Here is a 21,854-nt window from a genome sequence, read left to right on the forward strand (position 1 = left end):
CTTCCTCACCTACCTAGTCCTCTTATACTTTAAGGTCAGTGCTGTTCCCTCTGGCTCTGATGTTCTGTAGCTCTATAAAGAGGCTCACCAGTGCTGAGGGACTAGAGCATTACATGCCATATGGACCTGCCCTGGGCTTGAGCATCTCCCCAGGAGCCCAATTTCCATGCTCTGGAGAGCAGGCGCCGGAAGACTGAACTTTTTCACCAACAAAAATTGTCAAAGGAGATAAAAGCTTTACTAACATCTGCCAAGGCCAGATAGCCCTGGGTGAGACCCCAGAGACCATGTTGCTGCCCCTCCTCTGGACCACCCCAGGCCCTTGGGTTCTTGCACTTCACATGATTGTCCAGTGGACAGTTTGCATGCCTGTCTCTGTGCTTCCTGATGCCTGGCACAAGGTAGGAAAGCACAGATCACCTGTTAAGACAGCAGAGTAGGAAAGAAAAGAAAAGAAAACAAAAGAAAAAAGAAAAGGAAAGAACACAAGAGGCTTAAAGGCAAACTTGAAGTTCCTTCAATCACACTCTGTCCTTGGAGACCTTGCACATGCCATTCCTCTTGCCTGGAACACCTCCCTAGTGTTCCCTGGATGGATTACACACATCCATAATGTAGGGATTATTCCATGGAGTAAAATGACCCTTTCTCAAGACTCTCTAGAAATCTCACTCACGAAACCATTCCAGAATCTGTACATTTCGTTTACACTCCCCGACCACAGTCAGCGGAAGCTTGCTCTTGAATAGTTTTTGCTGGGTTTTGTGGTTATGGTCGTTTTCTTTTCCAGGAGCAATGATGATTCTGCCATGATTTCACTTTACTTTCTGTGCCAGTCTCCCCTCTGAGGAGCTGTCCGCATTTGTGAAGTGAATAACTGGGTTAAAAGCTGAGAGGGAAGGCCCTGGCTGCAGCGTGCAGGGATGCTAATGGGGCTCTGCACGGATCAGATGCTTGGCATCACCCTCTTATCTCCACAGCCAGGCACCCAAGTATAGAAAAAGGTTTGGGGCTGGTACCTGTTTCTGCTGGAGAGTCTGGCCTGGGTTCCATATCTCTTCTACATCCCAGAGACTCAGACCGGGACCCCATGTCAGAATCTAGGAAGGAAAAAAAAAAAAAAAAAAGATTGTTGTTGTTCTGTTGGGGTGGGAAAAGGGAGGTATTCCTCTTGTCAAGAAAATGGCAATGTGGGAAATCCTCACAGCCCATATCCAGGTGCCCAAGACAGGATCTGGAACAAATCCAGTAGCAGAGACCTATGCTCTTTGGCCTTTTATGGAACATCAGTCAACCTCTCATTAATAGAATCATTATTGTCCTCGGTATTGAAATGATTCATCAAAAAACTAACAAAATGTGTTCATAAATATTGGTCTTTACAACGCCCTGTGAAGGTAAGGAGTGAGACTGTCATTTACTCTTGAGAAAACAGAGATGTGTAAAGATGAAGTAACTTATCCCCGAATATACAGGTGGAAAGTAGATGAATTAGAATTCGAAAAAATTAAATAAAATCTCTAAGTTGGGAACTTGTCTTCCATGAAAACAGAGTGAGCCTATGGGGAGAACAGGGCATCAGACAAGCCTGCTTCTGCTCAGGGCGGCAAATATCCTAATTCTTCGCCAGCTAGCAGCATTATTTGTCAGAAATGTTTGATAACTAGGAAGCAATGAACTTGGAGCCAGAGTCTGGGTCCTTGGAGCCCCCAGGAACCTAGGGGGCATTTCACCGAACCTCTCCACGCCTGGTTGTTCTTGTCTGCAAAATGAATAAAATGCCATCCCCTTATATAGCCACCTTATAAGGAGGCCAAATGAGAAAAGAAGTGTATAATCTCATTAAATCACTTGAAAATGAGAATATGGTGGGCACCCTCATTTTCTTTTTCTCCTGTCCCTCCTTTTCTTCCTCCTTCTTCCTCATGCCCTCCATCCATCCTCGCCTCCACCAGCGTGAGTTAGCAGCTAGGATGCACTAGGCACGGCACCACCTTGCCCGAGCTCACAGAGCTCTGTGCGGGCAAGTGCTCTTATTGTCCTGCTGCCCGTGAGGAGACAGGGCTGGGAGGGTATAACTGATGTGCATGAGGCCGCAAGGCAGTGAGTAATGCAACCAGAAATCACACCCAGTGACTCCACCCCACGCTCTGTGCTCCTTCCCACTATCTCCCTTCACAGGCACAGAAACAGGGCCACCAGTGTCTCTGTGGGCACCCAACAAAGGTGAGGAGGGATCCCGGGAAGAGGAGGGAAATGATGTGGGCCGGGATCTGTCCTCATCCTCCCACTAGCCCCATGGGACAAGCCAGGGCTTGTACGGGTCCGCTGCACCTGCTGCCTCCTGAGGCTGGAACTCCCCACAGGTGAAGGCTGTGCCTTGCCCATCTCTTTCATCCCATCCTACTCAGACTCATCCCAAATGCCTTGCACGGTCCCCTCTCGGAGTAGGCACTTGGTCAATGCTCAGCAAATTCCGAGGAGGACAAACAAAGCAGAAAGGAGACGCTGAATGTGGTTTTTATCTGGAGCCCCAGGCTGCCCCGCGCACAGGCAGGGGCACCACCTCTAAGCAGGGGTCATGTCACCACCATGGGGGAACACATCCCCTCACCCTGACCTCAGAGGGAGTGAGCCCTGTGGCCGAGTCTACTGGAGAAATGTCTCCCTGGCCTGCAGTGGCCTCAGAGCTCCTGCCCCATAACAAGGACAGCTCGGGGTCAGCAAACCTGATCTCACAGGAAGTCATGCTTCCTTCCCCCTTCCTTTCTGGGGCTTCTACACTTTTCATGTTTCTTCTGGGGCTTGGCATCTTATCTGATGAGAATCAGGCCCTTCTATGCCACACAGAGCACTCATTTGGAAAGCAAATCTCTACTGTTTTCTCTCCGCGGAGCTGAGTGCCCCCATGAACGAGAGGTGGGGCCAGAAAGTCTGGTGTAATCCGTGCCCTGCTCACCCCCTCCGCCCCACAGCTCACCTTTCCAGAGATAAACCTGCTGGAAGCTGGTAACGGTGTCCAGAGATCCTTCCACGGCTGTTGGAACTGCAAAGACAGATGTTTATTTTCATGAGCTTGAGTGTGCTTGTTCTCACGTGGACCCACCACGGCCATGCTGACCCACCTCTCCCACACGGGCCCCCTCCCAGCCTGAGAACTCTGTTTCCTATCAAGGTGCATGCCCCCAAAAGAGAGCATCGTGGAGCTGTCTTCCGGATCCCTGGTACAAAACCAGAGCTGGTCAGGCCCTGGGTGTCTCGCACAGGGCACCCAAGAGATTAGCGTGGGGAGGGGCCTGGAAACCGTGAGGGAGTCACTGAAGCAACTGGGGATTGGCCGAAAGAGAACCAAGCCTGTAGACACTCGGGTGCTATGTTAATTGTCCAAGTAAGCCCTCTGAGACTCTTGCCTTGTGGGCAAATGGGGACGATAAGTGTGAGCGTGGGAATGGCGTAAACCATCTTCTGTAGCCCTCAACATTGGAGACGCACCCTATGATGGGTAGCTGCCATTATTAGATTCATTACTAATATTATTCAGTTTTCCTTTCTGCCAAACTACACTTCTCCAGAATCATCCAGACAAGACTGGCTTTGCCTTGATGGTTGTGTTTGCCTCTCTGGCCTCTGCTCAGCCCTAAGATCCTGCCAATCCCCCTGCGCTATGAAAGGCTGGGAAAAGAGCTCAGAAAGCACAGATTCTGGAGGCCAATGACCCCACACATGGCAGGAAACATATGGTTCACAACCTGAGAAGTCAAGAAATAACCACATTGTGTTAATTATCATTAAGAACCATGTATTATTTTTTTTAATATTTTATTTATTTATTTGACAGACAGAGACACATCAAAAGAGGGAACACAAGCAGGGGGAGTGAGAGAGGGAGAAGCAGGCTTCCTGCCGAGCAGGGAGCCCGATGCGGGGCTTGCTCCCAGGACCCTGGGATCATGACCTGAGCCGAAGGCAGACACTTAAACAACTGAGCCACCCAGGTGCCCCAAGAACCATGTATTATTATAATCAATTATTATTAAGTCATTGCCATTTGTCCAATACTATGATGAGCACCTTTCAGATATTGCTTCATTTAAACCTCATAGGTAGGTGTTTTTGTCCCTAATTTCCAGGTGCAGATCAAAATCCAGAGAGGCTAATGCCAGAATTCAAATCCCACTTGCTTCGCTCTATATCCCATGCTCTTAAGCACCACGCTAAAGACAGGATAACCTATTTTAGAATTCTGTCCATCCAAAATAGCAAACATATGTAAAGCTTCTTGCGTTTAGAGAGGTGTTTAAGGAGGTTTAAAAAGGTTTAATTAATCAGTGAAAGATTTGGAAAACTCAGCTATTAAAGTCATGAGCCCCCCTTACAAGAATGACCATGCTCTATGCCAGGGGGTGAGCCAAAAATATTGAGCTGCATTTCCATTTGGTTTTATTTCTAAAATGGGAGTAAACAACAATTCCAGGACATCTCACACTGCCCACTGTTGGGATTACACGTTTCCTTAAAAAACCTACTCATTATTCTCTTCTTGCCCTCCTCAGAGGGTGGATGCCACTTGTAAAAATTAGGGGAAATTAAAACCTATGATATCTGGGAGATCTAGACTTGGATCTCTGAAACTTTGAAACTCATTATACACCTTACAGAGGAGCCCACCGTATACTTTCCGACACCAGCACAGAGCAGGGGGCCATCTGCTCAATCTGCTCTGCTTCTGTCACCTTTCTTGATCACATTTGCTTATGATGAAGGGCAGGTGAGGGGACTTTGGACCTTGCCCCAAGGGAAATTGGAGAATTTGTTTCTTAAATATTTTTACACCCCAATCTATTTGGTATACTGACTCTTCAAAAGGATGGAGGGATAGCTAGCTAGATGATGGATGATGGATGTAGATCTACAGATATATATAGATATCCTTTTGGTAACATAGATGTAAATACAATAAATAAATAAAGTAAAATTTTCCAAATAGTTTAGGCTATGCATTAGGATTCTTTTTTATCCTGTAGAAGTAGGGGAAACAACATCTTAATTCTAGGGTGCTTTATTGCTCTCAAATCTAAGACTGAAACCGAGGACCACTGGTTCCCTTGACTCCCTCCTACCTCCCCAGCCACACAGCACCAGGGTATCCTCCCCAAAGGCGAGCCTCCCTCCAGTCCTGCAATAGCTACCACACATTTCGGAATTCACTTCCCTGGGACCTGGTTCTTGGCAGTGTGAACAGCTACGTGCTGTTTCCAAGGGGCCCATCTTTCCACTTCCACCTAATGAGTGCTTCCAGCCTTCTGCATCACTGCACTCGAGAACTCTCATCCCCTTTCACTTGGTTAACCTCTCTATTCATTCTTTAAGAATCAGCACCGGCACCACCTCCTTCTAGAAGGCCCCCATGAACCCTCTGGCTGGGTTCTGTGCCCTTCCTCTAGATTTGCACAACACACTCAGCAGGCACCTCTGTCTTTAATCTCATACTTGACTGTAACTGTCCACTGAATGTACTAGAGCTTTCACACTTCAGGAATGGGGACTTATTCCTCTTTATATCACCAACAGCTGGCATAATCCCTGCTGCAGAACTGGCGTTCAGCACATTAATGAGCGCAAAGAGGAATGAATGAGGAAAACAGAGTAATCAACGATACTCAGGGCCCGCCAAGCAAACATAGAGCATTACCTTCCCAAGCACAGGAAGGCTGGCCACCATGTCAGCTTTCCTAATGTAGACCCCCAAAGCGTCCCTCTGTTCCCCAAAACTTCCCTGGCTCAACATTGTCGATTGTGAGGAGGTGCGTAGAACAGAAGCAAACGTGATTCTGCCTCTTCCCTGCTGAGCAATATTTTAAGGTAAAACGTTTGGCCTGTCCAGACATTTGTGCCATTCCTTCCATGACAGCTGAGTTAGAGCATCCCTGTGACCCAAACAGGCCTCCACGCTCTGACTCATTACCTCTCTCTCCATAATCAAGGCAGCAGGAACACATACACATTTAGAAGTTTTGGGGTTTGGCACGGAGCCTGATTCCTGAAGGTTGGTGGGTGTCTTGTGGTCTTAACTTACTTCAGGACACTTCTGCAGAGGTCATGCGCTGTGTCTAGGATGGTTAGTTTGAATCTACAGCCTGGGAGTGGGCAGCATCCCAAACTAGAAAGCCCGGGTTTCAGAGTCCACTTTCTATTCCTTGCCTTCCTAATAAACTGCATTCCTGAATCCTTGTCTCAGGCTCTGCTTAGTGCAAAGCACATGACAGCTATTATAAATAACTATAATAGGGTCATCCTATTTGTAGCTGCCCATCAGACATCTACTCCAAATGCATTTGGAGACAGTGAGCATCCCAGAGGCATTGTAAGTTTCTCCACCTAGCTCCCAGCACCCCAAGACGATGACAAGCGCTGATACAAAACAGCCTCCTATGAAGAGGACGCCAGCCATCAGCCTGAGCCTCACCATTGCCCAAAGCATGAAGCCTCTGGGATTCAGAACAAACCCAGGAGTGTTCCACCAAGGCCTGTTTTTCCTGTCAAATGTTAAGTCCCTATGGGCAGTAAGGGACATTTAATCTGCCTATTTTTCATTCATTTGCACTTCAGGACATTGTGAGAAAGAAGACATAAGCAGTTCCAGAGCCTTCTAAGCCTTTTCCCTTAGAAATGGGAAGATGGATCCAGCCAGCACCAAATAGTTGAAACATCCAGAGATGCCCATTGGCAATTTGGGAGACACAGACTCTGGGTGGATTCCTCTCTTGAGAGTAATATTTAAACAGAAATCTGATGATGGGAAAGAGAAACCTCACAACCAAGAAAAGCACTGGGTCTTCGTATGGGATAAAATGGCCCCCGGGGGATTTGTAGGGTTGTTTGTTTGTGGGTATATTTGTTTGCTCTGAGCTGATATTTGGTTGGCTTAACAAACAAGGAAAAAGGCACAAAAAGGGAATTCTGAGTTCCCATGAACCTTCGTCAGTCCACTAAGACGGGCAAACAGGGCCCACTGTACGTCAATAATCTTTCCTGTCACCCCAGCTAACCTTCGAGCTCCTTCCAACACAGAGACCACTCCTCCCTGTCTGCACCTCAGTTCTTGGCCTGGCGCCCACACTCAGCAAGCTCTCGGGACTAGTGACGGACAAGTGAGCCCAACAACTCCCTCCTCTAAGGCTGTTCATGCCCACCCAGCCCACCTCCGCAACTCACCCCCGACCTTCCCGCGTTCCCAGGGCCTTTTGTCTCCTTCTCTGCACAGCCCTTGAAAATCCTTGAAGTAGAACATGTAAGTCACCGACATTAATGACCCAATGTCTGGAGCAAAGTGAGCCCAGAAGGATGTCCATTACTGGACTCCTGAATTTGCTGGGACAACACAAGTTATACAAGCAAGTGGCACCATGGGTTGGGGTGGGGGAGAGCATCCATTGACAGCCCTGGTCTCCAGAGCATAAGGTTTAGGTCCCAGCGATTGCACTTCATGCAAAGACAGTTTCTTTAAGTACGACACATCACAGCTTGGAACTGCACTCTCCCGGGTAAAACTGTGATGTAACCAGCTGCCTCACTCAAGCATCAAAAGGACTGGTGAGCCCAAGGGGGTGAAAGTGTTTTGTAAAATGCAAAATGGATACTGATGTGCTTCCTGTTTGAATTTAGTGTATTCTGTTGAGTTGCAATTTCCTACAAATGGCAATCAATTCACTTACACTTTGTACATAAATGCTAATTCTCCGTTAGCCAGGCCACCTGTTGGACCAGACTCTCAGAGTGCCGGTGAGCTGATCAATGAAAGGGGATGTCCAGATTGGAAGTCCTACAGGATGCCTCTGTGGGATGTGCTGTCAGGGGAGCAGGGACTTGCGGTTCAGATACCATGCCTTAAACTACAGCCCATAGAGCATGTTAGCACTTCATTCTCTAATATGTAAAAAAGTGTGCCCCCATTTTACAGATGAAGACCCTGAAGCTTAAAGAGGTGAAGTGCTTCGAGCAAGGCCACAGAGCTGGAGGAGAAAAGAAGAAATCACCTCCAGGATTTTCATTGCAGGCCACTGCTCCATAATCTCCAGCATCTACAGAGTGCCCACCTTGCTCCCGGCATCACTCCCAATGTTTCACCACACATTCCTCCTTCAATCCTTCTAACCTCCCAAGGATCCGAAGTCATCATTATCTACATTTTATAACTGGGAAGGCCAAGGCCCAGAAAGGTCATACGAGGAGTAAGCATTCACACTGGAATTTGAATTCGGGGTCTGATTCCAGAGTCCATATTTTAATGAGCATCTAACCAATGGCTAAATGGGAAGGCAGAGGCTGTGACAGACAGAGTTTATCATTGTTGTCCTTAGATCCTTCCCATGTGCTTTTGATCCATTTTGTGGCCTCCCTGAAGCTGTCTAGATCCATGGGATCCTCACTCCACTTTTTCTCTATCAATATCTATTGTTAGAAAAGGGAGTCTATCAGCTATTCACATTTTAGTAAGAATTTAAACCACATTTCTTCTCCCAGGGACTCATTGTACTTGAAGAGTGACCTATTACTGTGGCAGAGAACAATCGTGCCCTATTGTTCCCAGTTGGAGAGGGCCTCCTGGTCAGTCTGTGTATAAGGCAACCCCCAATTTGGAACACCATGGATATACTTTGGAGTGCCTGAAATCCCCATCAAAGGGTACCTTTCTTAAAGCTTTGTCCATACCCTAAAATATACACCTATACACAGGGCATTGGAAGAAAAACAACCCAAGACTTCAAAAGTCATTTGGTAATCACTCCTTCTCAGGGAGGCCAGACAAGGACACATTCTTTATTTTTAGGCACATACCAAGCACGTGCTCCATGTGAAGCAATTCGCTCTGGGTTTATTGCCCATGAGTATATCGTACATCTTTCTGCAAATGCTTGTTTTCACCCGGGGCTACCTCTCAGAATAATGGATACCATATGTTTACTATCCATCACGTAAATAAGCGATTTGATTTTATTTACCCCCCAAAAACACTAAGCCTCATGGAATTCCACCTAGTTAGACAATATTTTTTGTCCAGGCTTTGGTAAATATTCATTCCACAGATATTATATATATTCTCTACGCCAGGTTTCATGCTGGATGGTGTGAATCCAGAAATTATTAAGACACGGGTCCAGTTCTTAAAAATAACAAAAGATTATGACAAAGTCAAAATATGATAATAATATTATCTAACATTAATACTATGTGTCAGGCCCCCTACAGAGTTCCTCTCAAACAGACGTATTATCTGTAAGTGCCTGTAGAGAGGAGCAGGTAAGAATATCAGCTCTGGAGCCATATTGCCTGGGCTCGGGTCCCAGTCCTTCCCCTGGGAAGCTCGGAGCCCTTAAGAAGACTTCATTTTCAGTGTACCTCAGTGTCTTCAGCTGTAAAATGGGGAGAATTGAAAGCAGTTCCTCTCCCTCCAGGCACTGTGTTGGGGGAATGCGCGCGAGCCCTGGCTGGGGCCTTACAGCAGGGGCTGCCCCATAAAAAGCACAATGGGAGACATGTCTATGGTAATCACCACTCCCTCCTGCCACCTCACCACAGCCCTGGGGACACGGGTCCTCTCGCTACCCCCTTCTATAGACAAGCAATGAGGCCTGAAGATATTTCCTGACCCCGTCCAGGTCACACAACCGGCATCCAAACCTGGGATTCAGCAGCACAGGCACAGTCCCAGCGGGCAACTGAGAACAGTGGACAGGCAAAGGCACGCTGTCAGGGCCCTGCCCACACCCCTGCCCACCACCCTGCCCGCCTCCCTGCCTATCAGAGCAATTCACAGAACATGTGTGAAGCTCTCTGGTGGAGGAAGCATTAAGCTCGGCAGGGTAGTCAGGGAGGGCCATTGGGGGACGTGACATTGAGCTCTCGGCCGTCAGAACACTGAGAGCTGCCTTACACTGAGAAGTAGGTCTTGCAAACTTCTAGAGGCAGGAGATAGTGGCTGCCAACTCTTGAAGGACCAATGTCTCCTAAAGACAGGAAGCCTCCAAGGGCTCTTTGACACCCTCACCCCCCTTAGTCCCCTTCCCTGCCCTGTCTGGCTGACACCTGCACTGCTTTCACCCCTCCCAGCGCAGAGGGTGGGTTGGAACCCTGTGCTGGCAGAAAAACAGAGAGGAGGCAGGATGGAGCCAGGCTTCGGCCAGCCTCACAGAGGAACCGGGAGTGAGTGATCCCCAGTCCAGTTCTCACCATAAACTCGGACTTTTCAGGTTGGAAGGAAACTGCCAGGTCACCTAGTCAGTGCTTCTCAAACTTCTCAAACTCAGTAGGCATAGCATTCTCCAGACAGCTTGTTTGAACAGATCCCTGGGGCCACCCTGCGGGTCTGGGGTGGGACCTGAGAATCCATATTTCTAATGAGCTTCTGGGGATGCTGAGCCCACTGGTCCTGACCACAAGGAGTCGTGCCAGTGTGGTCAGTCCTCAGCCCAGGGGCCTTCCCTGATGGAGACCTACTGAGGGGACGGGGCAGGGGGAGGCAGAGAGGAGATCTGACTGCTCACTGGGGGGTCTCATGTGCTAATGCCCGTCCCTGTAAAATGTGGGGGTGGGCAGATGATCTCAGAGTAACTTCTAGATCTAATGCTTATACGTTTGTGGAAAATGCTGGAAGAACTTCTGAAAGAGGAGGATGGAGCAAGCTGAATGGTTATTTCTGTCAACAGAGCCCATGTGGTGGGGCACAGAGCCCCTTGTGCCACCCGTAAGCAGCAGGGGCTGTGTAGTTGGGACCACCTGCCACAGCTGTGCTGCGCAGCTGAGCCGGCCTCCCTCCAGCCAACCTGCAGCCTTGAGAGAGCTGCTGAGATGCTCTGGTTGGGTTTTATGTACATCTTTGGTACAATTTCTTTTCAGAATTGTAACTCTCTTAGGGTAAGGTCTCTCCTTAGAGAGGGCTCCTAGGAGAGGGATGGCAGACCTTGCTGGTGAGAAAAATGCATTTTGAAAGAAGTCAGGCAGAAGGCAGAGACTTACTCTGGAACTCCTGGCCTCCCAGACGCAATGTCACCCGGTGGCTCCCCTGGTCGTACGTCACACCAGGACATGTGGCATTAGCCTGGGCTTTAGCAGGGTCCCTCCAGTCCTTGACATTGCAAAGCAGGACGTCGGGGGAGCTCAGCAACCCACAGATGATGGGACCTGCAGGGTCATGAGAGAGAGGAGAGGTTGATGTGATGAAGAACAAGGAGGGCCCTTTTAGGGACTCACGTCTGTGCCCTGAGAGGCTTGGAGGATGGGGACAGGTAACGATGCCTTGGGAGCACACAGGGATGGGCACTGGAACTCAGGAGCCTGGTTTTCAACTGTGTTCCTCTTCCCTGATAGTCCTGCACTTGTCACAGTGGCAAATTCCCAAAGGGAGGGCCACCCCCATGCCGGCCCTGCGGAACCTTTCCTCCTCCATTAGAGCCCTTCTTCATGGGTCAGTAGCAACGGTGTCTTCAATACCACTGGGGGTCTTAGTGTCAGAGTCCTCTGCCCTCATTCTTTACCCCCATCCCAAAGAGTGATCTTTTTGAGGCTTCAAGCAAATAAACAGAAGCTTCTGTCTCTCTTCTCTTTCTCTCTCTCTCTCTCACACACACACACACACACACACACACAGTGCACACGCACGTCAACTTTGAAGGGACTCAGAAAGGAGTACTCAGATTCCAAGTAAGGAACTAGGAAAAACCATGAGCTCTGCACCAATAGCACTTGCCTATTAGGAAGTGAACTCCTTGTCTCTGGATGCATTCAAGCATAGGCCATGTGCCCCCCATGTCTGGGATATGCAGAGAGAAATCTAAAACTGGGGAGGCGCTAGACTGTTTTGTCTAATTTTTTATTAGACTAATTTTTTATAAAGCCAGATTTTTTAAAAAAGATTTATTAGCATGAGAGAGAGAGAGCAAGTGCGCTCAGGGAGGAGGGGCAGAGGTGGAGGGAGAGAATCTCCAGCAGACTCCCGCTCAGTGCACAACCTGTTGTGGGACTCGATCTCAGGACCCTGAGATCATGACCTGAGCCAAAACCAAGAGTTGGTGGCTTAACCGACTGAGCTACCCAGGCACCCCTATATTTCCTAATTTTGAATACATGTCCTAATTTTTAAAAAGCTTCACTGAAGTTACGACTTTATTTAGGCTCAGGAAGACCTATCCCGAGCTAAGCGCATTGACAGTGTTTTTTTTTTTTTAATGTTATATTAGTCACCATACATCATTAGTTTTTGATGTAGTGATCCATGATTCATTGTTTGCGTATAACACCCAGTGCTCCATGCAGAACGACAGCGGTTTTAGTGAGGTAAGGTAGGCAACTCAAATGCTTCAGATGTCTGTGCTGTGCCAGTCACTTATGGGGGTAAGTGCTTTAAATATGTTAATCCCCTTAATTCTTACCGACATTATTATTTCCATTTTACTGGTGAGGAAACCGAGTCTCATATAAGTTAACTGCCCAAATTTACTGAGATGTAGAAATTAGATAATTTATATGTCGTTTCAATAAGTAATCCCATTAGGTAGTACGGTTGTTCAGATTCTCCTGAAAAAAATAGGAAATCTGTCACCCCATAACCCTATTCCCTTCCTTATCCTAATTTATGCCTAAATCCAGATAAGAGTTGCAAACTCATCCCTCACCAAAATTTCCCCAAGTAGATGACTCAGATGTCTGGCTTATGAATCTGAAGTCTTGTCCTTCTCCCTCCCACTGGCCACTTTTAACCCGCAGGTGATAAGAAATCAGCAGCAGCATTTCTGTGTAAAAAATCACCTTACAGGTCCTCTGACTGCTGGTTCTCAAACCAGGGCCTCGGACTGATCCTATCAACAACATAGGGAGAGCTTTGAAAATGCTCGTTCCTCAGCACCAACCACAGAGTTTCTGACTCGATAGGTTGTAGGGGTGGGAGGTGGTGACATTCGGGAATTGGCATTTGTCAACAGCACCACAGATGATTCTGGTGCACAGCTGGGTTCTAGAATCCCTGACCTGATTAGACCACTTCCCATTTCATAGATGAGGAAGCAGAGGCACAGAAAAGGAGAAAGATTTTCCCAGCTGAAAACCGGAGGAATGGCCAGCAGGCAGCGAGGGCCTCAGGGGGGCCCGCAGGCTGAGCCTCTCGGCACCAGGGTAGCAGGGGTGCCTAAGAGCCCGCTGAGAGCCCAGAGGAAGTCTGCACCCCGTGGCTGCCCTCTCCCAAGGCAGGAAACAGCATCATGGAATTAAACAAGAGGCGAGTGTATTTTTCCTTCTGCTCTCAGACCCTGGAAGAGAAACCCATGTAGCTTTGTTCTTTCATGCTAAAAAGGCAACGAGAACTCTGTGTATCTGAGAGACAGGTGCCAGCTAGAGATTCGAGTCCTTTGCGGATCCCGTCTTGCCAGCTTCCATTATGCTCCTGGGAACCGCGGGGTCACCTGAGTCTCTCGGAACCCCACTGAAAGGTAGGTACAGGAGCCTCATGAATTGTCCTCAATAATCAGTGGAAACAAAGCCACTTAGGAAGTGGAGGTTGGAGGAGGCAAAAGCAGGGAGGGGAATCTACCAGAAAGTTAAGTGACTTTCCGGACCAGGGTAAAAGGACGGAGCAGGAGTCTGTCCCCGGTCAATTTGGCAGATCTGGCCAAAGCTTTCTGATTCAAAGCTCCAGATCTGCCCATCATACAAGCCTGGGAAAGACATCTGCCCGGTGTTTTATGTGCGTCCCCAAGAGAGCTTAACTTGCGGCGTGGTGAGGGGGCCGTTCAGCTCAACACAATTCAGGGATCACAGGTTCCACTTGGAGGGAAAAGCAAGCGAGCTGCAAGCCAGAAATGTCATGGAAACAAGGATTTTGTGGGCTTACTGTTCCATGGAACAAACTAATTCTTCTATATATGATTCTGAGGAAAACGACCTTCCAACTTGAAAAACCATATGGTTTGGTAAGTAACAGAGCATTTGGAGGAATTGTCATGTCCTCAGAGAAGAAGGCAGAAGGCATTGCAGATTTGATCTGCAATGTTTCACATACATACATACATGTGTTTACATGGATGTGCGTGTTGTGTGCGTGTGTGTGTGTGTGTGTGTGTGTATGATATCTATCTCTCTATATATACTTTCGCTTATCTAAACACTAACACGAATGCACATCATATAATCACAGAGCATTAAACCTAAAAGGGATTTTAGAATTCAACTCAGTCCAGTCCATGCTCCTGCCCTACCCCTCCAACAGCACGCTCTCATCCAGCCCCACAGACAAATGTGACCTAACCTCAGCATTTTCAGTAAACACCTTGTTTGAACTCTCAGCAGCATTCAAATCTGTGGACAACCTTCCTTCATCTTCCCACCCTCCCCACCACTGTTTCCATGATGTACACCCTCCTGGGACTCCTCCTGGATGTCTGGACTCTAATTCTCCATCTTCTTTGAAGGTCCTCCCCATTATGTAGGTGTTCACTAAGGATTACCCCCCTCCCCCACAACCTTTTTACCCTGTACCCTCTTCCTAGGAAATCCCACCCAGACCCACAGCTCTGATACCACCTCAATGCTTGCATCTCTATCTCCCACCTGGACTCCCACTCTGAGCTCTGGATCTTTGTACCCAAAAGCTTAGTCCTCATCTTGTGAATGTCTTAAAGGCATTGCAAACTTGGCACACTGTAAATGGGCTCATGACCTTCCCAAATCTCCCTTCCCCAGCAGCAAACCCGACATCTGGTATCTTCCATTATTCACCACACAAACAAGCTATCCAATCAGGTGAACAAGCTGGATCATCAAGAAAGGTCTTTGACACGTTTCCCTTCTTCGGTCCTCTGGTTTTGCCTGCTAAGGATACCTTGAATCTGACCCTTTTCTCCATCTCCACCGCTATCACCCCAGCCCCCGCCACTCCCCCTCACCTGGACTGCAGAGGTAGCTCCTAAATGAACCCCACATCTGCTCCAACTCCCCACCCATTACCTTCTGCAACCTCAAGCCAATGCTTCAAAATTCAAATCTGATCATGTCATTCCTTCACTTAAAACTTTCAGTAGCTTCCCAATTATTCTTACAATAAAAAGCACCTGCAGGGCTGCATACACTAAGTGGTTACCTCGTGCCCGCACCTCCCCATGCAGTCCCCACATTGCATATCCTGGCTTTGGCGACCCTGCTGGTTCCTTTGTCAGACCACGGGTCCTGGGCCTGGAGGGTCCCGGTCCTCACTGTCACATGAATTACCTCCTTGCACCTGGGCAAGGATGAAGCCGTCACAGCACGCATCACGGTCACATGCCCGAAGACAGAAGAGATGAGCCCCCGTCAGATCGGCTCCTGAGGCTGGGAACACAACGGGCCTGTACATTCCGGAGAGCGTGTTTTGGAAACCCGTTTGCTCAAAGCTCTTCTGACTCGTTGTGGTGAACTCTTGGCCTGGGGGAAAAGGCAGAAAAAAATTTTTTTAAATATCTGAAAACCTTTCAGAGTTGACCACAGTTTACTGGTCATATGACAGTGGACCCTCTGGTTGGGCTAGAGGCAGTGTGAAGTCCAAGATGAGACACTCTCTACACCATGAAACTTCTGGATCGCCCGTGCATGGAGAGCATGGAGCTCCCCAGGGTCCTGACCCCAAACGAGCAGACCTGGACAGACGCCCACCACACCTCTGATGGACTAAAGAGGGGTGTGTGGCGAGGTGATATTTATTATTATTTTTATTATTGCCAGAAAACATTTATTGAGCTCTAACTGTATACACAGACACAGTGACACATGCTTTGCCTACTTGACCTCAATTTGTTTTCACCGCCATGTGAGTTAGGTTCAGCCCGTTCTGCTACCACGTGCGTTTCTGTGGTTCAAACTGAAGCCACATTGGTTGATGTATGGTTTTCCCAGCACGTCACTGCCTTGTGCCATCAAACAACAGGTGAATGCAGCACACACAAACACCGCGGAGGGCGGCAAGCTACAAGAAACTCGCAACTGTACACAGTGCTCAGCGGCCCACGTTCTTCCCCTGGCCCCAGACTGGCCACCTTCTCTGTCTTCAAAGTGACAACTGCAATTTTCCCCTGCCTAACTCAGCTGACTGCCCCCTTCCCAACAACCTCCTATGTCAAGCTCTGTGACTCTTTTACAAGTTACTATAACATTTCTTTGTGATGGATTCAGTATGTCCTTCTTAAAAATTCTGCTAGCATCTTAAATAGGATTGTGATCGCTGTTGTCAGTCCTCTGGCTAAAAATGGTGAGGTTTGGGTTTTGCCTGTCCCTAACTCTAGTTTTCCCATAAGCCCTGTTATTTTTAGAGCATCATTTTGCAAAGAGGAGATTTTTCCAGGGAGATATATATGTGTCTCTCTCTATATATATATATAGCCAAAATGTCTGTCCTGTTATTATGGCCGTTTCCCATGTGAGGAAAGAGAATGAACGGTCATGCCTAGGTTGACACAGCTGGTGGGTGGCAGGAGGGATGTAGAGTCTGTGCCCTTCACCACCCGGACCTCCTCTCGACCCAGCTGTTCACCAGGGTTTAACCGACTCATGCACCTGGAAGTTGTGGAGAGGCTTACAGTGTGGGACCCAAGAGGATGGCCTGCAGAATGAGACAGACTGGAGGGCAAATCCCTACAGCATCTCAGAGCCTCAACTTTTCCATCCGTTCAATGGGGATGATAGTATGTGATCCTCATGGATGTTGAGTAGATGAAAAGCTAGGCCATACATTAAAAGGCTGAGCAATGAGCCTGGGATTTAGCTGATGCTCAGCAGATATTGTGCAGGTCTCCAGAAAGCTGTTTCTTCTCCTCCTAACATTGGCTCCCTCCACCCTTTCAGCCTGACTGTCCTGTCACTGACTATGCCTGCAAGGCCCCAGCCCATCCTTCACCAAAACCCAGCCTAACTTCAAGGGTCCATCTCCCCGATTTTTCCAGTTAGAATTCATTTCTCTCTCCCTAGATCTCAATGCTCTATCATCCTTCACCCTGTCTTTAAGCTACTTGAGTCAGTGTCTGCTTCCCCCACCAGCTTGAGATTCCCCAGAGCTATTCCCTGCTGGCCAGCGCTGTGGTCACTGGCCATATGTGTCTATTTCAATATCTGTCTCAGTTCACCGAAGTTCATGTTGCAGTAGCCACATTCCAAGTGCTGGTGGCCACGTGTGGCCCCTGGGTATCATTTTGGACAGCAAGGTTTCATAGAACATTCCCATCACTGCAGAAAGTCCCACGGGACAGCCCTGGACTATAGGGCTCTCTCTCGGCAGCCCCTGGCATCCTCCACGTTGCCCGGCTTGGAGGCCCTCCTGCCCTGAGCAGGATCCTCCTCTTCCTTCGGTCTCAGTTCCAATATCCCCTCCTCTGAAGCTCCTTCCCTGACCCACCTTCCGCAATCAATGTTCATCTTTCTTTTCCTTTTTAAATTGTGATAAAATATATGTAACATAAGATTTACCATTTTAACCACCACTGAATGTGGATAGTTCCATGGCATTCAATACGTTCGCATTGCCGCGTGGCCATCCCCACCATCCAACTCCAGAACTTTTGCTTCATCCCGAAATGAATCTCTGCACCCATCAAACACTAGCTGCCCATCCCCTTCCCCCAGCCACCCCTCATAACCACTGTTCTACTTCCTGTCTCCGTGAACCTGACTGTTCCAGGAAGCCCATGTCCGTCTTTATCCCATGGTCCTGTTTCATCCTCATCAAAGCACCTAAAACCCTCAGAAGTGCTCTTATTGCTGGATCAATTCCTTCACCAGTCGGTGATTCTGTCTGTTTTGCTCACACCTGCATCCACAGTGCCTGCCAAAGTGCGTTATCACATGGCAGGTACTCAGTGAATAATTATGAGAAGCGCCAATGCTGAGCAGATCCACACAATGGTCAAGTCCTAGATAATGGAGCCGGTCTGGGGGACATTTCAGAGCTGGGCGAGGTTGTGCCCTGAAGTCCCCGGTTCCACCTTGATGGAGCGGCAAGACACTTCCTCTTTCTGGACCTCATCTGTGAAACGAGAGGGTTGGGCTAGGCAATCAGGAAGGAACCTTCCAGCACTATCTTCCTTCGAGTCTGAAAAATCACATGGCTGCTCGTCCATGTTCCAGGCCACAGATTTTTAAGTGGGTGTAGACAGGATGGACCTAGAAGATGGATCAAGGCGTCCTGTCTTCCAGATCACTTAAGGTCAGGCTGTGAATGCATGTGCCTGCCTACCTCTACCATGTGCCACTGACACAGGAGGCTTTCAAAAACTGCATCTAGTCCTCTGCACCGGTGACATTTGATCCCTATCTCACAGCATGTAAACTAAAGCAGTGGTTTCCTGAGCAGAGATGGTGCTAGGAGGTAGGGAGGCAGGAGTCTGACCCTCCCTTCTCTGCTTGCTATCTTAGGATGCAGAATGGCTGAGTATGTGCATTTTCTGCCTAAAAAAAAAAAAAAAGCAAAACAAAACAGAAAAAGCAAAAAAACAAAAAAACAAAAAAACAAAAAAACCAAAAAACGAAAACCAGTTCTGCATTGATTTAGTTTGGCAGCGAGGGAGCTTCTCAATTTCCCTTGCAATTTTTCCCAAAGTATAAACTTTCAGGAGATGAGAACAAATAAGAAAAAGCACTTCTAAGGAAATGGAGCTGACTTTTTTTAAAAAATGTGATAAAAGGCCAAGGATTGGTTTTAAAGAACATTTGGGGGAGTGGTTACTTGTTTGATTTTGGTTTTCCTTTTTAGAAAAACAAAAATCTCTATGCTCTGTTATTATTTTTAAATAGTTAAAATAATAATAATAATAATTGGAATAAACACTGGGGCAGGAATTCTAATTCCCCTGGCCACAGATGAGAGAAATCCCAGTTCTGCCAGACGCTCCCAGGGGAGCCCTGCCCTCAGACAGGATGGAGGCCTTAGGTGAAGGAAGGGCCAGAGACAAAAACCCACGGGCGCTTGTCTCTGCCGTGGGCTGCCAACCGCCACCAAGGCTCGGTACCTGGGCCGTGGAGCCCTCTCTACGTGCTGCCAGCTCTTTGCTGCCGTCTCAAGCTGCTGGGAGACGGGAGGCCTCCTGAGCTACAGACAGTCCATGCCAACACCCAGGCCCTCGGTCCGGCCTGCTGGGCTGCCATCCAGTCCACGGCCTTACCTCGGATCATGAGGAAATGTGTCCACCAGAGGAAAACCGTCTTAGAAGTCTCCTGCCCTTGCCATTTACCCAACATGGTGCACTGTTCTAAAAGCACAGGTAACCTCCCTCCAAATCTCCCAATCTGCTCAGTTCACTTGTGACTCTGATTTTACTAGTAACGAAATGGAAGCCCAGAGAGCGTCAAGGACCTTGGCCACAGCCAGTGTGTGGCAGAGCGGGGCCAGTGCAAGCAGGCCAGCTCCAGCACCCTCACCCTGAACCGAGGGAAGGAGAGCCCGGAGAGCAGCGACCAGAGAAGGTTCCCAGCTTGTGGGGAGCCTAGACGAGGCCCAGGGCTCGCGCTCCCTGCGCTGCCGGCCCTTCTCTTGGGCCTGATGGAGAGAAGGCAGGAGGCGAGCGGGCCAGGGCAGATGAGGACAGGCTTCCCTGTCCCCACTCCGTGAAGCCGTGCAGGGGAATTCAGACTCACTTAGGTTCAAATCCACCTCCCCAATTTATTAAGAGTATGACCCTGTGAAACTCTTCTAATCTCTCTGAGCCTGTTTCCTTATCTGTAAAACAGGGGCTATGAACCCTTTCTTGCCTTCCTCCGAGAATTTCTGTGAGGGTGGGTGAAGGCTGTCTGGGGAAGTGAGCTGTAAACTGTGGGATATGATCCACCCTTGTTACTCAAAGCATGGCCCTGGGGCCAGCAGCTTTGACATCCCCAAGAGGTTATCTGAAAGGCAGAATCTGGCCCAACCCTGATGTATTGACTCAGCTTCTGCATTTTCACAAGCCCCGCAAGTAGTAGACATGCACAGTGCAGCATATTATGCAGGAGGCCCTGAGCAGGGTTGGTGGGGTGGGGGGTGCTTGGAGATTTGGACCATTGTGAGAAGGCCTCGGGCTGGGGGCAGTGTGGCCCCTCCCTAAACGTGCCCTGCTAGGAAGCAGCCCCAACACCAGTCAAGTTAAGCCACTGAGGCCCCAAGCCATCCAGCTCGACCAACCTACCCTTTTTCAGATACACAGCCGGAGAGTCCCCACTCCTCACTGTCACCTGACACCTAAGGCTTCCGAAACCGGTGGCCTCTGAGTTCCCCAATGTGTCTTGAAGCTGGAGATGGAAAGAGGCTGCATTATTACCCATGATGGCCAATTCAATTCAACAAACATTTATCCAACGCTAACCATGGCTAGACACGGGCTACAAAGATAAAAAAGAGAACATTCCTGCCCGTTTGTTTCTCCCAGTCTTTCAGAGCACACGGACATGTAAGCAATAAATTCCAGCCTAGAGGGTCGGCTGCAAAGACACATAGACTTCCAGAGGAGGTCATTGTAGAAGAGGGAATGATTCATTCTATTGAGAAGGGGGCGCTAGAAAAGTTCCCCCGAAAAAGTGAATCTGGGTGGGTACTGACATATGAGTAGGAGTTCATCAGTTGGAAATAAAAGAAGGATGTTAAGCCAAGGATATGGCAGAAATGAAGCCAAAGAATTCTGTGGTATTTTGAGGACCAGAGCCTGTGGTTCTCAGAGACGAGAGAGAGGCAGGAATCAGCTCATGGAAGTCCTTACAGATGTGGTTTGTATCCAGTGAGGCTCAAAAGAAGTTTCGTAAGCTTGGAATTGAGGTCAGATGTCCAAAGGCCTTGCCTTCCTCGCTAATCTCCGATCTCTCTTTCTGACTCTTTCTAGCACTCCTGCTGTGTGTGGGGGGGGGCGGGGGGGCAGGATAAATCTGTTTTTATCAATTTGTGTTTGGTTCCCAGTGTTCTGCCCTTCCCTCAAAGTTGCATACCTGAGTTTCCCGGCCGAGGGAATCTTCGAAGGGCAGGCGCTAAAACAAAGCTATCTGAAGGCTCTGCCCTTCTTCCTTTTTAGAAGACCTGAGCTCAATGGGAAGATGATAGGCTGGGGAGGGGAGAGGGCCCGGAGAGGGGGAGAGTCCTGCACTTGTGAGAAGGGCGTGGGTGGCAGGTCCCAGACTAGAGCACCCCGCCCCCGCCCCGCGTGTGGTCAGGCCTGGAGGGGGTGGGGCAAGTGTCAGAAGGACCATACCCCTGCAGCCTAGACCCGAAGCACGGGGTTCCTGCCTTGGTCAAGAGTCCCTTCCACACCCCAAACCTAACCCGGGCACAGGCGCGGGGGAGCCTGAGGGCAGCACCTGGCACCATTGCCTCAGCACTGGGTGGCGTGGACCTGTCACATCACTCACGATCCATGCTCGGCACCTGACCCCCATGCCTCAGGATGGCACTGAGAGCCCCCGGTCCTGCAGGGAGCCCTGTGATGGCTGACACATCGCTAACAGCCAGGCTGTTAGCGATGCTGACAACAGTGTGACAACTATCGTAACAGTCACTGAGCTCATTCTCTGAGGCAGAAACCGTCCTGTGAGCTTTTCTATGTATGGCTTTACTCAGTCCTCACAAGAACTGGGAGATACAGGTGCCACTCACGACCCTGTATCGTAGATGAAGATTCTGGGGAACCAAGAGACAAAGAGCAACCAGCAAGCAGTGGGGCTGGGACCCGAACCCAGGACAGCCTGGCTCCAGAGTCACCTCCTTAACATGCCCTGTGACAGGCTGTCTCTCCCAGGGTGGGGAGTTGGAGGGAGAGTTCATTCCCTTTTTGCCTTTTTTTTTTTTTTTTAATGAGGAAGTGTTTTATTTCTTGCAGACTAAAATCCAT

General features: G+C 48.8%; 1 protein-coding gene across 1 annotated transcript in view; it reads right to left on the reverse strand.

The window, feature by feature from the left end:
* TG (thyroglobulin) overlaps positions 1–21,854 on the reverse strand; it is a 241,234-nt gene that overhangs the window by 161,994 nt on the left and 57,386 nt on the right. Inside the window, exons 25-29 of the mRNA XM_088022877.1 lie at positions 20,169–20,271; positions 15,256–15,447; positions 11,017–11,181; positions 2,981–3,046; positions 1,020–1,100 (exon numbers count right to left, since the gene is read on the reverse strand). Coding sequence (XP_087879003.1) covers positions 1,020–1,100; positions 2,981–3,046; positions 11,017–11,181; positions 15,256–15,447; positions 20,169–20,271 — 607 coding nt within the window. The remainder of the gene's footprint in view (positions 1–1,019; positions 1,101–2,980; positions 3,047–11,016; positions 11,182–15,255; positions 15,448–20,168; positions 20,272–21,854) is intronic.

This window comes from Eumetopias jubatus, unplaced genomic scaffold (genome assembly GCF_037043125.1).
Source record: "Eumetopias jubatus isolate StellerSeaLion01/CBP00866 unplaced genomic scaffold, mEumJub1_p1.0 scaffold_4, whole genome shotgun sequence".
NCBI lineage: Eukaryota > Metazoa > Chordata > Mammalia > Carnivora > Otariidae > Eumetopias > Eumetopias jubatus.